This window comes from Petaurus breviceps, unplaced genomic scaffold, assembly GCF_028583685.1.
Source record: "Petaurus breviceps papuanus isolate PSGF00001 unplaced genomic scaffold, PetGlider_PUasm1.0 90994, whole genome shotgun sequence".
Lineage (NCBI taxonomy): Eukaryota > Metazoa > Chordata > Mammalia > Diprotodontia > Petauridae > Petaurus > Petaurus breviceps.
The window spans coordinates 10,346,902-10,363,582 of NW_027187393.1; the positions used below are offsets into that span (position 1 = coordinate 10,346,902).

The window sequence follows — 16,681 nt, forward strand, 5'->3', positions numbered from 1 at the left end:
AGGGGAATGATTCCTGAAAGAATTCCTAGAGTCTTCTGTAGAAAGAGCTCTCCTTAGGAGAATATGGGGGAGGGGGTGATGAGGTGCAATGTCAGTACATATGGCAGGATCACTGAATAGCAAGATGTCTGTGGGAACTAGCCACTAGCTGCTAAGTAGATTTCAAACTCAGCGTCAGTGACCCATTACATGATTGCAAAAAATTTTTACCTTGGGGGACAGCTAGGTGACAGAATATATAGTGTCCCAGGCCTGGAGTCAGGAAAACCTGAGATCAAATCCAGCCTCAGATACTTCCTAGCTGTGTGACCCTGAACAGCTCACTTAGCCCTGTTTGCCTCAATTTCCTCATCTGTAAAATGAACTGGAGAAGGAAATGGCAAACCACTGTAATATCTCTGCCAAGAAAACCCCAAATGGGTCATGAATATTCTGAAAGGACTGAACAACAATATTACCTTGGGCTGAGTGAGGTCTATGAGAACCATAGAGCAGAGTTAACCTGGGATTCATGAACTTTTTTTTTTTACAATTTGATAATTTATATTTTATCATAATCATCATTTTTTATAATCCTGTGTATTTTATTTATGCATTTAAAAACATTATTCAGAGAGGGCATCCATAGGTTTCACCAAACTGCCAAAAGTGTCAGTCCATGGTACACACACACAAAAAGGTTAAGAAACCCTGGGCTAGCTAGCATAGGGAGAATGACTGACCAGCTATTATTTGCTCTCACCAGCCCCTGCCTGGATTTTCAGTCAGTCCTGGGAACCACATTGGAAGAAAAGCACTGACAAGCTAAGACCCATCTAGATAAGGGTGACCAGGAGGAAGAGGAGTGGAAACCGTGTCAAAGCACGCTCAGTTGAAGAAAATAGAAATTCTTAGCCTAGAAAAGAGTATAATTGGGGGCAACATAATTGCTATAAACAAAGGGCAGTCACATAAAGGAAGAAATTAGATTTTCTATGCCTGGTCCCAGAGAGCAGAACTAGGAGTATTGGATAGAAGCAGCAGAAAGGAAGATTTTGACTCAGTAGAAAGAAAATCTTTATCACTATCAGAGCTGTCCAACAGCGGAATGGGCTGCCCTGGGAGTAGTGAGTTCTCATCGCCAGAGGTTTTTAATGGAAGGTCAAATGACCACATGTCAAGGATGCCATAGAAGAGATTCTCACTCTGAGTAAAGATTGGAATCGATGACTTTTAAAGTCTTTTCCAAACCTGAGGTTTCTGGGATTCTGAGAGTTGAAATGGGGCTGAAAATTCCCATTTTGAGGGTGGCTGTGAGACTCAGGGAGATGACTGAGGATTTCAAACTTCCTCCTTGCCGGTGCTTTATTGTTTGTGGGTCTCAGAAAAATCATTAGATCTTTTGAATCTTATTATTTTGCTGTTGTTGTTTTAATGATTTTCATGTTTATTTTACTTTTTTTTTTTCAATTTCATTTTCTTTTCAGCTCTAATTCTTTCCCTCCCACTTTCCCCTCCCTCACTGTAAAAAGCAAGAAAAGAAAAAACTATTATAAATATGTATAATCAAGCAAAACAAATTCCTGCATTAGCCATGTCCAAAAACATATATATGTGAGCATGTGTATATATGCTGTTTCTCTTTGTGTATACTTTGTATGTGTTTAATATTTATTATTCTGTGCACATCTTTTTCTCCAATAGAAGGTAAGGTCCTAGAATATCACCTGGCAAAAATGGGCACTTATGTGTCTATAGGATGGATGGATGGATGGATGGATGGATGGATGGATGGGTGGATGGATGGGTGGATGGATGGATGGATGGATGACACAGTGCCATATTTTGGAATCAGGAGATCTGAGCTTAAATCCTGCTTTTTATATTCTATTATATTAACTGTTTTTATGTTCTTGGACAAGTCACTTAACTTTCCATTCTGCCTCAGTTTCATCCTTTATAAATTAGGCATCATAGTGGTTATATTTAAAACTGTCCATTTGGCAAGGCTATGGTAAAGGAAGCATTTTGTAAACCATAAAGTTCTGAATTAATGTGGGCAACTATAATAACAATTAGTATTACAGCTTCTGAAGTAGTGCTTAGTTCATCCTCTGAAGACATTCCCTAAGAAAACTTTAAGTGAGACAGCTAGGTGGTGCAATGGATAGAGGGCCAGGCCTGAAGTCAGGAAGGTCTGAGTTCAAATCTGGCCTCAGATACCTGCTAGCTGTGTCACTCTGAGCAAGCCATTTAGCTTCTGTATGCCTCAGTTTCCTCATCTGTCCAGTGGGGGTACAGATAGCACCTACCTCCCAGGTTTTGTGAGGCTCAAATGAAATAATTGTAAAGTGTTTAGCACAGTGCCTGACATACAGTGCTATATAAACATTCATTGTTTTATCGCTATTATCATTATTAATTTTATTTTTATTATTGTAATTTTCTAGAGTCAGCTCTGATCTGACCAATGGATTTTCCATCATAGTCTCCTGGCAGGAACAGCTAAAGGGGGGAAGGGAGGGAGCAATGATGTGCCTTGTGGTGAATGAAAGAAGACACAGGGTGTGTTTTCTCCTCAGAAAGGCTACCATGAGATCCGTGAAATCCGGCTGTTCCATTTCACCAGCTGGCCTGACCATGGGGTTCCGTGCTATGCCACAGGCCTACTGGGCTTTGTCCGGCAGGTGAAATTCCTCAACCCTCCCGAGGCAGGGCCCATCGTGGTCCACTGCAGGTATGTGCTTAGGCAGCTGACTGGCTTCTCCTGTGCGTTCTCTGTCCCCCTTTCCATAGATAGCATGATGGAGAGAGCTCTGAGCATGGAGTCAGGAAGACCCAGAATCAAATCTGGCCTCAGGTACCTTCTTCCACTGTGATCCTGGGCAAGTCTGTTAACCTCTGCTTGCCTCAGTCTCCTCATCTGTAAAATGAGGATAATAAGGCTGTGAGGATCTAATAAGACAATTCCTGTAAAGTGCTGAGCACAGCCCCTGGCATATATTAGGCTCTTAAAAAGGACTTGTTTCCTTTCCTTCTCTCATCAGAGAAAACTGACTGAACTGGGTGTCAGAAGTACCAGCACTGATGCTACCTAGCTCTGTGACCTTGAGCAAGTCCTCTCCTCTTTCTAGGCTTGAGTTTCCCCTCCATAAAGGAGGGGATTAGACTAGATGAGGGGCGGGGAACCTGTGGTCTTGAGGCCACATGTGGCCTTTTGACTGAGTCCAAGTTTTACAGAACAAATTCTTTTATTAAAGGGGATTATTCTGTGAAGTTTGGATTCAGTCAAAGGGCTGTACTTGAGAACCTAGATGGTCTTAAAGTCGCAGGTTCCCCACCCTGGACTAGATGGTCCACACATAATAATGTCCCTCCAGCACTTTCTTTTTTGTTGTTGTTTTTTAGGTTTTTCTTTCTGCTTTTTGGAGGGGGTAAGGTAGGGCAGTTGGGGTTAAGTGACTTACCCAAGGTCACAAGGCTAGTTTTTGTGTTAAGTATCTGAGGCCGCATTTGAACTCAGATCCTCCTGACTCCAGGGCCGGTGCTCTATTCACTGTGCCACCTAGCCACCCCAGCACTAACTTTCCATAAGCTCTTCTGCATGGGGGTCAGACTAAGAAGTCCAGGTCCCTTCTACCTATCAATCACTACATTGCTATGGTATTATGCTACCTTTCTTCTGTTCTCCTTCCAGGGAGATCACATAGAAAAGACATGGCAAGCCTTCCCTTAAGAAAGAGATTGGTAATGTGGATTCCACAGACCCCTGAGGGTCCACTGAAAGATTTCAGGAAGTCTGTAAATTTGAAAGGGAAAAAAAAATACATCTTTATTTCACTAGCCTTGGGTTTCTTTTTTAATCCTTGCTATTTCATTTTATACATTTAAGAACTCTATTCTGAAGGGCAGCTAGGTGGTGCAGTGTAGAGTGTTGGCCCTGGAATCAGAAGGACCTGAGTTCAAATCTGTCTCAGACACTGGGCAGATTACATAATTCTGATTGCCTCCAAAATAAATGCATTCTGAGGAGTCCATAATTCCACCGGACTGTCAAAGAGGTCCGTGACCCCCCAAAAAGACTAAGAACCCCGACCTTAAGCCAGTGTTTTCTTGGCATCTTCTTAGCCTGATATATGTTGGGCCATTTGATCACTAGAGGGTCAAAATTTAAGCCTAAAGCACAGACTCCTCAGTTACAATTTGCTGATCTTGCACCTGTATTCTGCCATCTAATGACACCAGCCTCCTGGCTGTTCCTCGCACAGGAGATCCCATCTCCCATCAGTCTCATTGCTCGTCCCTAATGCCTCTGCCCCTCCTTGCTTCTGTTTCCTGGCTCACTGCAAGTCTCGGATAAAGTTCTACCTTCTGCTAGAAGCTTTTCAAGTCTTCCTCGATCTTAGCGCTTCATCTCTGACTCTCCCCAATTTATCCTGTACACTTCTCATTTGTGCAGTTGTTCGCATATGGCCCCCCATTATACCTGGAGCTCCTTGACAGTAGGGATTGGCTTTTGCCTTTCTTCATATCCCCATAATTTACTAATTGCCTGGCACACAGTAGGTACTTAATAGATGATGCTGACTGTGCTCCATAATGATCTGGTTTCTATCTGAAAACACAAGAACCACCCCTATAGAGACTAAAATATCTCAGCATTTTCCAATCTATGTCCATACCAGTCGAGTGAAAAGGAGAAGAGTTATTGGACAAATCCAAAGTTGCAGGCATAGAATATCTGAGCGTGAAGCTACTTTAGACATCGTTTAGAGAAGTCACCTTATTTTACAGGTAAGGAAGTTGAGGCCCAGAGAGGAGAAGCTTAAACCCTTCCCCAGTCACACACCAAGCTAGTGGTAGAACCAGGACTAGGATCCCAGAGTCCTGACCCAGTGGTCATTCTACTATACCATGCCTTCTCTTTGTAGGAAGCCAGATCAGATAAATTAGGATAGTACCTAACATAGCACTTCCTTCCCTGGATGTGGTTTCTTGGAAGGGGGCACAGAGAGAACTTTAAGAACACATGCTCAGATTCATACTCAACTGCTTCTTTAAACAACCTAACCAGCCTAGGCTGGATCCCCAATCCTTCCTATTCCTCATAGCTAAAAGGAGGCACTGCGATCACCCCACTCTGGGTTCTCTGTCGTCTCATGTTCACATCTCAGGCACTAAACCAGGAGTGTGCTGGGCCAGCTCATGGCAGTTCTCAAGCTGATTGTTAAACTTTCAGTGTAAGCTTTTACACCTCAGAAATTAGCAAATGCCATGAATCAGAGCTTGAGTTAGCATTTTGTTGATTGTCTAGACTTAAGAAAGTAGTAGAGAAAATGTGTATAGTGTAGATTAAACTCAAAAGCATGTCATGAATACATGGTTTTCAGAGAGCTGGTGTTAAACATTTTCCAGCACACCCTAGACTAAGCCCACCAGGGGTTTCAGGGAAGGTAACCAGACTCATGAAAGAATAATAAATGAGGGGGTGGCTAGGTGGTACAGTAAATAGAGCACTCTTCCTGGAGTCAGGAGGAACTGAGTTCAAATCTAGCTTCAGAAACTTAACACTTACTAGCTGTGTGACCTTGGGCAAGTCACTTAATCCCAATTGCCCTGCCTCCCCCCCTCCAGAAAGCAAAAAAAAAAAAAACAAAACAAAAAAGAAGAAATGAGTTTTCTCAGGATCATGAAGGCAAGAGCATCCATTGACAAATTTACACAGCTTGCCTGTTTTATCCTGACAAAGATATTATAGGAAAAGGACAAATCATGATCTGATCACCAGCATCAGGGTGAACTTCCCAATGATTTTTATAGGTCAGATTGATCGACTTTAATGGGAAAGCCACATTTAATGAAGACATGCAACTACTTCCAAATATGTGCATATATATTCAAGCTTTCTTGGTCCCAATATCCTAGAGAGGCAGTGTCATGTGTACAACCCTTGCCAGACCTGGAGACAGAAGACCTGAGTTTGAATGCTGACTAAGGAACTTCCTAGCTGTGTGATCTTGGGTAAATCCTTAAGTGCGCTGAACATCAGTTTCTTCCTCTCTCAGGGTGGTGAAGGAAAATCCCTTTGCAAATCCCAAAGTGTCACATAAATATGAGCTATCTGGACTCACCTCTATCGCTTGAATTTGTTGACTCAGCCAATGCCGAGTGCCTGGTTTGTTTGGGTTTGGGTTTTGGCTTCTTTTTCTCTTCTTTCACAATCTGTACATCTGTAATGTACTGTATTTGTATAATGTAATGTATTTACTACATGTCGTGTGTCATTAATGAAGACTTTGAGATAGAATTTTTCCTTCTGTCTTTTTAAAAGGCCTGGATAGCAATACTAACATCCCCTTCACATAGCTTTGAAGATGTTACCTCAGCCACCACACCATATTTTCAGGTCTAAGTAAACATTGTAGAGTGTTTTGAGGAGACTCATGGGAAGAACCAGATGGTTCTTCCTCCCTGCTAGGTAAGCTACAACTCAGTGAGTCCCCATGGGAGGGTGGGCTTCCCATATTGCAGAAGATACAGGCCCAATCCCACTCATTTCCAACAATGAAGTTTCACAGCAAATAAAAAATATATTTTCTGTATGTTGGCTTTTGACAAAACTCTATTGATTCAAGATCATTGAAATGTCCCCATTGGGCAGTATTTCTGGATTTTTATACTCCTTGGCTTTATGACCAACTTATATTTCTTCTCTTTTCTTTACCCATCCTTTCTGTGTTTATTTCATTTTCACACTGTAGATGCCAGCTGTTTTCCTAGGAGAAGCAAGTGATATGTGGACCAAAATTTCACTAACATGAAAATATACTTAACCTTCTCCCCTGCTGTCCAGATGCTTTTCATGTTTATAACCACATTCATTTGTGGGAAATGGGCTTCTTGTATCCATGGTTCAGTACAATTAACTCACCAACATAATGATCTTTAAAATCACACTTAGTCTAAGAAGTCCCTAGTGTGGGTAGTTGTATCTCACTTAGACTCCTGACATTTTGTGTTTAGCACTCATTTGGAATATAGATTTCAAGTGTCAAAAAGACTAGGTTAAGCTTATCCTGTTTCTGGCTAAGCATCTTGGCTAAGATTCTCTGACCACTTAGCACTCACATTTTACTGATAGAAAATGAGATTCACTTTTTTCAAGGTCACTAACAAACAATGGAAGGGAGGAGGGCCAAAGCCCGGTTACTATGACATTCCTTCTTTTAGATGACATTCCCTTCTGTCATCAAACATGACAGGCTTTTGTTCCATCCTTCTCTGTCCATTCTTTCTCTCCTCTTTCCATTTTCTCTCCATTTTTCTCCTACTTAAATACTATACAAGTATGTCTGTACTTGTACTATTGTAGCCAGAAGGCTTAGTGTGCAATTAATTAGTTCATCAATGAGATTTACTAAATACCTATGAGATCCAACACTGTGCTAGGCACTAGAGTTATGAAGATTCAGGTGACCCTGCCCTCAAGAAGCTTATGTTCTATGAAGTCTGGTAATGCCAAATACATCTTTTTTTCCAGTGCTGGAGCAGGGAGGACAGGTTGTTTCATCGCTATTGATATCATGCTTGACATGGCAGAAAATGAAGGCGTGGTGGACATATTCAATTGTGTGCGAGAGCTCCGATCTCAAAGGGTCAATCTAGTGCAAACAGAGGTAAGTGGTCACTATTGGAGATGAAAAAATCTAAATTTAGTCCATTCTTAGTCTCTGGCTAAGAAATTCCCAGAATGGAAGCAAAATGAACGTTCAGAAATGCTATTTCTTCCAAAAAGTGGAAGAATCTTTCTGAACTCATTGCACAGGAGATCTCACTGGGATCAGGCAGCTTGTTGTGGACAGGACTGACAGTCAGGAGACCCAGGGTCTGATTCCATTTACCTTTCTAAGCCTCAGTTTCTATTTCTGAAAATGGCATTTCCAAGTGACATAGAGGGATAGAAATCCACTCGTCTAGGGAAGCGTAATGAGGTGTGTCTAATCTACTAGGGCAACTAGATGACACAGTGGATAGAGCCCTGGGCCTGGAATCAGGAAGACATTAATTCAAATCCAGACTCAGATACAGTGTGTATGACCCTGGGCCAGTCACTTAACCCCTCTGTGCTTCAGTTTAGCACCTACCTCCCAGGGTCACATGAGAATATTTCCCAAGTGCTTTACAGACTTTGAAATGTGCTATGTGTGTTTGCTATTATAATTTACCAAAGGAAACCTGGGGCTGGGTCCCATAAGCATAGCTCAGCAGAGCAGCATGAAGTAGGCCCCATCTTGCCTCTCACCAGAGGCCAAGAGAATATGACTGATCCATCCCTGGTATACCTCAAAGCAAGGTCTCTACCAATGGTGAGCTTCACCTACAAATAATAGAACATAATGGAAAAGCCCTACCCTGCTGGCAAACTAGAAAGGAATACAGTTTCCCAAAGTGCCTCACTCACTTCTTAGGAGAAGCTTAGCTTTGGAAGAAATCCCATTTATCTTCCCAATATCTCTCCAGTTCATACCCTCTCCTTGGTTCCCACTGCTGCTCCTCATAGTGCAGGTCTTACTACCTTTCAGCTAGTCAACTACAGCATTTTTCTAGGTGATATCCTAGCTAACCCCTTGTTTCCCCTTCTCCATTCCATCTGCTACACATTAACAAATAATTTTTTCCAAAGTAACTCAAAAGAAAGCATATAGAATTAAGAAACACAGGGCTTGGGTTCAAATCTTAGCTCTGCCACTCACTGCCTGTGTGTTCTTGGGCAAGTCGTGACCCCTCTGGGATTCAGTTTCTTCAGTTCTAAAATGATCATGTTGGACTAGATGAGATCCAGCATCCTTTCAGCTCTAGAGTTATGATTATCTGATCCTAGGGTGTTAAAAATGTGAATTACTAATTTATGATGTAGCCTGTTATGCCTCTTCATCCAAAGATCTCAGCAGCTCTCCATGAAGATTGCATTCATTAACTTCCCAGTAGCAACATATGGTGAATCACTGATTAGTTACAGCAGTAGAGACACTACCTAGCTATTAATCAGAATAAACCAAGTCTATTTAATGCCAACAAGGGATGTACAGTAGAAGTAGATGTGATGAAAACTCAGGGGGTCTAGAGCCCAAAAAGGAAAAAGTTCCCCAAGATGAGCTCAGCATAAGAAAATGCTTTTTCTCTGGAGCCTTTTTGCACCGTGAGTGATGGAGTGTCAACTAAGTTGACTTCTCCACATCAGTGAGAAGGTGATGATAAAGCATCACACTCCCTTGACCTCCAATTTTCATGGCAAAATTAAAAAGTCCTGGCAGGGGCACATAATTACATTGTGGAGTAGATAAAGCACTGTGAGAGCAGAATTCAGACTGACTTCTGAGAGAACAAAATGGTCCTGCCTTGACTCCATCGGTGTGTGAATGCTTGGAGCCCTTGGCCATGCACCAGCTTTCCCCATCTGCATTGCCAGGGAAGTACAAGATGAGAAGTCATCTCATCCATCACTACTTTGTCTTCACTTTAGACTTCTCCCACCTATTCCCAGTCAGGACCAGGCTGAGCACCTCAACTCATCAGAATGCTGTTCCCATAAATGTTGACACATCTGCCCTCCTTGGTCCCTCAGAATCTACTTAGACAGGGCCACCCAGATTAAGTGTCTGAAACGTGAAATTCAATGCAAACCCTCACTGAGGGAGTTCCTTTTTCCCACCCCTAAACTACCAGGAAACATATTCAGGAGAACAATATCTTTATACTACAGTCCACATGGAGACTCACTAGCATCCTATCCTCTTGAGCCAGTTTTACGAAAATTCATTACAGATCAGAAAAGGCAGCAGGAGAATAAGAAGTCTGGCGTAGTGCAAGGAGGACTGGAGATAAAATCAGATGACCCTCCGCCTTCCTTTTTAACACTCCAATGACCTTAGATGTCATTTCACTTCTCTGAGGCTCAGTTTATTCAACTTTAAAATGAGGGGATAAGGTTGAAACCAATGTCCCCAAAGGTCCAATCCCATTGTTTCATTGTTGTTCAGTCATTTCATTCGTGCTAGACTCTTCGTGATCCCTTTTGGGACAAAGGTACTCTACTGGTTTGCCATTCTTTTCTCTAGTTAATTTTGCAGATGAGGAACCGAGGCAAACAAGGTTAAATGACATACCTAGGGTCACACAGCTAGTGTCTGAGGCCAGATTTTAATTCAAGTATTCATGAATCCAGTCCTGGTGCTCTAGCCACTGCACTACCTAGATTCCCGCTGTACAACCTATTATGTTGCTATAGCACTTGGAAGGTTTGCAGAAATCCTGCAGGTTGAGTAGTTCAGGTATGAATAACTCCACTTCGTATCTGAGAAAAAGAGAAGGGGTATGGTGTGGGAGATGGAGGACTGGCCTTGAAGTTAGGAAAACATGAACTTGGGTTCAAGCCCCTCCTCCAAAGGTATACCCCTTTTCCTCTCAGAGGCAAGCAGCATGAATGGGATGGGTTTGGGGGGATAGTACAATCTAAGGCCACACCAGGAAAAACCTCACCTGGAGTTCAACTTTTGTAAGGAACAAAGCTACTTGAACTTCCTAATTTTTTTCTTTTAAAATAAGAAGTATTAACAATTTTTGTTTTTACATCACTTGCATTTCCCAATGTAGATTCCTTTGCCTCCTCCTCACACAGAGTTATCCTTTATAAGATGGAGTTTAAAAAAAAAGAGGAAAAAAAGATCAACAACATTAACAGATAGAAAAGTCTGAAATGATATTCCATCTTCCACATCCACAATCCTGCACCTCTGCAAAAAAGCATTCAGAGGCATCTTTTCATATCTCTTCTTTGGGGCCAAGCTTGGTCATCATCATTTCACAACATTCCATTTTGATTTTCTGCTGTTGTTGCCATTCACATTAGAGTTATAGTTATTTTATATTGTTTTCTTTGGTTCTGTTTTGCTCTACTTTGCAAGATCAGGTCACATAAGTCTTTCCATGCCTCACTGTATTCATCATGTTCATCATTTTTTATAACATTCACATACCATAATTTATTATCCATTCCTCATTTGCTGGGCATCTACTTTGTTTCTAGTTCTTTGTTACTACAAAAAGTACTGACATAAATACTTTGTGGCATGAGGAGCCTTCCTTTTTGTCATTGACCTCTTTCAGGCATATGTCCAATAGTGGAATCTCTGGGTCAAATGGTATGAACTCACTCCATGGTAGTCACTCACTTCACATAACTGCAAACTCCTTTACTGAACAGCTGAACCAATTCACAACTCCACCAACAATGCATTAGTCTGCTGATCCTTCTATCCTCTTCCGACAGTGGCTGTTGTTTTTTATCATCTTTGTCAATTTCATGAGAGATAGGTAAAATGTCAGGATTGCATTTATTTGCCTTTCTCTAGTACTCCATGATTTGAAGAATTCTTTCATATCTTGTTTGTAAATCCTTTGAGAATTGTTTCTTCTTATCTTTTGAGACAAGCTTGCTATTTTCACTAATTATTCATGCTAGGTGCAAAGCTCAAGTGTTTCTAGGCTACAGAACTACAAACACTATCTGTATTCTCTAAATTTTCAGACCCAAGGGCAAAGCCATATTCACCCTGCCATACTTAAGTTTCTGCTGGCCTCTGATTGATTTCAGCTGTTTCACCTTGGAAAAATCATTTAACTTTCAAGAGCCCTAAGCAATACTATAAAACAGTTACAGAGGCCTTACATAGGTTCATTAATGGACAGAATTTCTACAAGAGCAGTTCACTGAAATCACAGGTCTAGATTCCCCACCCCCCACCAAAAAAAATGTGTGTATGTGTGTATACACACATACACACATATACATATATACTATATATGTATATATTATATACACAGAGATATGTATATATATATTATACACACGGACACATATATCGCTGAGGAAATGAAGACATGATGACTTTTCCTAGGTCATATACTGCACAAGTATCAGAAGTATAATCTGAACTCAGGTGTCCTGACACCATCTCCAACACACTAACCACTATATCACATTGCCTTTAAATATCCCAAGGCCACACAGCTAGTGAGTGGCAGAGCTGGAATAAAGTTCTCTATAGATCTCACAGAACCTTAAATAACTTAACTACTTTTCTGGCCCTCACAGCCTTGCTCAGTGGGAATTTAGCCTGAAAAAGTCAGTGTCTGCAATATTTGTATGGGCTTTAATAGGCAGTGAATAGAATTCTTGCCTTTAGGTTGAGTTGCTCAAAATGATATTGATTTGGTTTTACTTTAAGAAAAGAAAAATGAAATCACCAGAGAGGCTGGCAAGGCCTAGGCTGTGTTTACACAAACACTATGTGGTCTGGATTTTTTTTAGCTTTATAAGGAGCTGATTTCTCAGGGGTTGATCAGATTGGTTAAGTAGTAGACCAGTTAGTTTAGGATGATTGAAAACTGCAGTCTGACCATTTCATCCCTCTATGTCTTTCTCTTTTCTTTCTGACTATACTTAGAGACAGATGTGGATGTCAGACCCACAAACAGCTTTCCTCTAGCACAGGACAAAGGTGCGCTTGGAGTTAGCAGGCTACCACCATGACTTTACCTGGCCCCTTCCTCTTCAGCAGCATGTTGAGGCCAGCCTGCCACCCTCATCTTCATCGCCTTTATTATCACAGTCACCCTCACTCATTTACATAGAGCTTGATGGTCATTAAGTACTTTTCCAACAATCCAAAGAAGCCTGTTGTTGTTCAGTCATTTTCAGTCACATCCAACATTCTGTGACCCCATTTGGGGTTTTCTTGGCAAATGTACTGAAGTGGTTTGCCATTTCCTTCTCCAGCTCATTTTACAGATGAGGAAACAGGCTATTAAGTGATTTGCCCAGGGTTACGCAAGCTAGTAAGTATCTGGGGTCAGATTAGAACTCAGGACAATGAGTCTTCCTGACTCCAGGCCTGGCACTCTATCCACTGTGCTACCTAGGATTGTCATTCCTATTTCACAAGTGAGGAAACGGAGGTTCTAAGAGGAAAAGTGATTTACCCAAGGTCATGGAGCTAATTAATATAGAGAATCAAAAGGCCACAAATTGTGTGAGATAGAGCTCAGAGGGCATCTAGACCAACTGGCAACTGAACAAAAATTATCTCAACATCTCCAACAAATGGTCATCCAGTCTCTGTTCAGAGACCTCCAAGGAGTATCATTGTTCTCCCCAGTCCAGTAATCTGTAATCTCTTTGCATTTTCCCCTATTCAATATGATCTGGTTTGATTGGGCCCATTTGTCTAGCCTGTCAAAATCTTTCCGAAACTGGACACTGTCATCCAGCTTAACTTTGAATCATCTGCAGATTTGACCAGCATATTGTCTTACCTTCATTCAGGTATTCGTTGGCATGTATGGTAGTAACAGGGGGCTGCTATTCAAGGCCTTAGCGGCCCACTGGAGACCTCCCTCCAAGAGCACATGAGCCATTAAGGACTGCTCTCTGGGTGCTGTCATTCAGCCAGATTTCAGGCCGCCTAACTGCACTGTCCTCTAGCCCACATCTTCACAACTTGTCGACGAGCAAAGAAGGAGAGACTTTGCCAAATGCTCTGCTATAATCTAACTATACCATGTCTACAGCATCCCCCAATCTACTAGTCTAATTATCCTGTCAAAAAAGAAAATGAGGTTAGTCTGGCATGACCTGCTCTTGATGAAGCCATGCTGGTTTTTAGTGATCACTGCTTCCCTTTCTGAAAGCTCATATATCATCTCCTTAATAATGTGTTTGAGAATTTTACCAGGAATACAAGTCAAGCTCACTGGTCTTGAGGGCTTTGTTTTTGTTTTTAATTTTCCCTCTTCTCTTTTTTGATGAATTGAGACAACATTTGCCCTTCTCTCTGTTTCGGTAAAGTTTTTCAGGAGCCACATCTACCAGTGATCACTGAACAAGCTAGAATGTAAACTCATGTCTCCTGCTGGCTGATCTTGTATGCCTAGGACTGTGTTCTTCCTATGGCTCACATTTCTATCTCCATTTGTCACAAGACCAAAGGATTTAGAGAGGCATTTTTCCTAGCACCTGGCACATTGAGGCCACCTAGTACAAGTTTCTCGTCTTATAGAGATGAGGAAACTGTGAAGCTAAGTAGCCCTCCCAAGTTCAATGCCAGAGCTGAGGCTGAAACCCAGGTTTCCTGTCTTACACTCTAGTATGTGTTTGGATCTACCATGTTCCTACATATGCTTCCTTTCTTTCATTAAAAAAGTTTTATTGGGGCAGCTAGGTGGTGCAGTGAATAAAGCAAAGGCCCTAGAGTCAGGAGGACCTGAGTTCAAATGTGACCTCAGACACTTAACACAAAAACTAGCCATGTGAACTTGGTCAAGTCACTTGACCCCAATTGCCCTCCAAAAAAAAGCAAAAAAAAAAGTTTTGTTATGTTTCTTAAAAAATATCTCTGTTACTTTCTGATGTGACCATCCTTTTCCCCCCCTACCCAACAGAAGCATCTCTTGAACAAATAGACACAGTTAAACAAATCACCACCAGGGCCATAGCTGGGAGCATAGATCTCATTCCTCACCAAAATTCACCACTTCACTGCTGAGAGGTGGGAGGCCTGGTTTATCAAAAGTCCTCTGAAGCCATGACTCAGCTGCCATATCAATCATAAGCAAAAATCCCTCAGTGTTGTTTTCCTTTGCAGTATTTAATCATCATTCAGACTGTTTTCCTGGCTCTCCTTAATATCACTCAGTATCAGTAGATACAAGTCTTCCCAAGTTTCTTTGAATATTTTATATTTTTGTTTATCATGACACAGTAACATTATATGCTATTCATACACAGCAATTCATTCAGCCATCCCCCAAATTGCTGGTAACCCTCTTTCCTCCCAGTTTTTCTTCATGAGTTTCTTATCCTGTTCCTAGAATTAGGGTAGTCTTAATTAATTGTTTGGTCTTAAAGAAAGCCATCTTTGTATGTTTTACCTTCCTCTCTGCCTGCCTGGACCTCTCCCCAAGCATACGTAGCCAGCACTTAGAGGTACAAAGAGAGGAGTCATCTGGACCTAGCCTATCCTCTAGAACTCTACTGGGAAGAGCAGGCAAACAGAGAATTAAGTGTCACATGTGGGACCACACATCAGCCCTTGTGAAAGTGCAGGGGAGGGGCAGCTAGGTGGTACAGTGAACAGAGCACCGTCCCTGAAGTCAGGAGGACCTGAGTTCAAATACGGCCTCAGACACTTAACATAAAATTAGCCGTGTGACCTTGGGCAAGTTACTTAACCCCAATTGCCCTCCAGAAAGCAAAAATAAAATAAAATAAAATAAAAAGAAAGTGCAGGGGAGGGCAAAAGAGAAAGAAAATCCAAGGGCTTCTATCTCTGTCACAAGCTCAGAAATTTACTGACCTGGAGCCAGAAAGAATCTTGGAGGCCCTTTAGTCTAACCCCCTCATTTTACATATGAGGAAAACAAGGTGGAACAAGTGATTTAAGTGTCCAGGGTCACACATTAGTAAACATTAAAGACTAGACTTGAACTCAGGTCCTCTGAACCAAGAGCTACTGCCATTCTTCACATGACCATGAACCTCTGAGTCCAGGATTGGATAACAATGATCTTATTTCAGAGGTTAGGGGCATCTGTTTAGGTCGGTATCACTCCCCAAGCCAGGGAACATTTGTTTCTTTCTCCTTAGGTGCCCATGAAGGCCTTCCCACAACAAAGAGGGCAGAGGATCCTCCCTATCTCTGCCCTTCAAGTTCACCATGGCATAGGGTCTGTCCTGCAGATCAATGACCCTAATATCTAATACCCCTCCCCACCCTGCAGGAGGGTTACCCAATATAGACTCATAGCGGTCTGAATCCAATGCATTAAGTGGGATATGTCTTGCCCGAGACCTAAAGCTGGTCATCTTCATGTGGTTCTTCATCCTCCAGATATGTGGGTTCATTTAGAAGACCCAATAACAATTCCGAAAGTGGGGAACATAGAGAATTATAGCTAAAGGAGTTGGACAATCTAAAGGATGTTTCTATGAAAAATAATAGTGGCTCACATTCCTACAGCCCTTTAAGGTTTACAAATAACTCCATACACCAAAGGATTGGCTTATCTATGTATTAAAGGTAAAGAAACTGAGGTCAGAGCACATGTCCGCCTGGAATGTTGTGCTCTCTTCTGGGTACCACATTTTGAAAGGGCATAGATGAGCAAGAGGAGAGTAACCAGGATTGGGAGAACTAGAGACCATACCTCCATAAGAGGATATTTACCCTAGAGAAAAGCAGACTTGGGGAGGAGAGACAATGTAACTGTCTGTAATTATCATTTGAGAGGCTTTATATAAAAGAAATATGAAAGGGTGGCCTAATAGTGTGGAAAGAATATTGGATCTGAACTGAAAGAACCTCACTTAAAATTTCATCTCTGCTACTTATTACCTGTGGACCTTAGGCCAGTCACTTAGCTGCTATGGGCCTCAGTCTGCACATCTGTAAAATGAGAAGGGTGGATCACATGGCCAGTTGTCTAGCTCTGGGTCTGTGACCCTGTGCTCCACCTGTTCTGCTTAGCTGCAGGAGACAGAACAAAGGTGGAAGGAAGGGTAAGAGAAATAGATTTGTTCTGGGTGTCAGGAAAAGGTTCCCAGATATTAGGATCACGAATTTAGAGTCATTAAAGACCATAGACA

General features: G+C 41.8%; 1 protein-coding gene across 3 annotated transcripts in view; it reads left to right on the forward strand.

Annotated features, from left to right (window-relative positions):
- Positions 1 to 16,681, forward strand: part of PTPRT (protein tyrosine phosphatase receptor type T) — a 1,346,273-nt gene that overhangs the window by 1,299,999 nt on the left and 29,593 nt on the right. For all 3 annotated transcript variants that reach the window (XM_069077714.1, XM_069077712.1, XM_069077713.1), the window contains 2 exons: positions 2,562 to 2,716; positions 7,520 to 7,655. In XM_069077714.1, the coding sequence (XP_068933815.1) occupies positions 2,562 to 2,716; positions 7,520 to 7,655 (291 nt within the window). The remainder of the gene's footprint in view (positions 1 to 2,561; positions 2,717 to 7,519; positions 7,656 to 16,681) is intronic.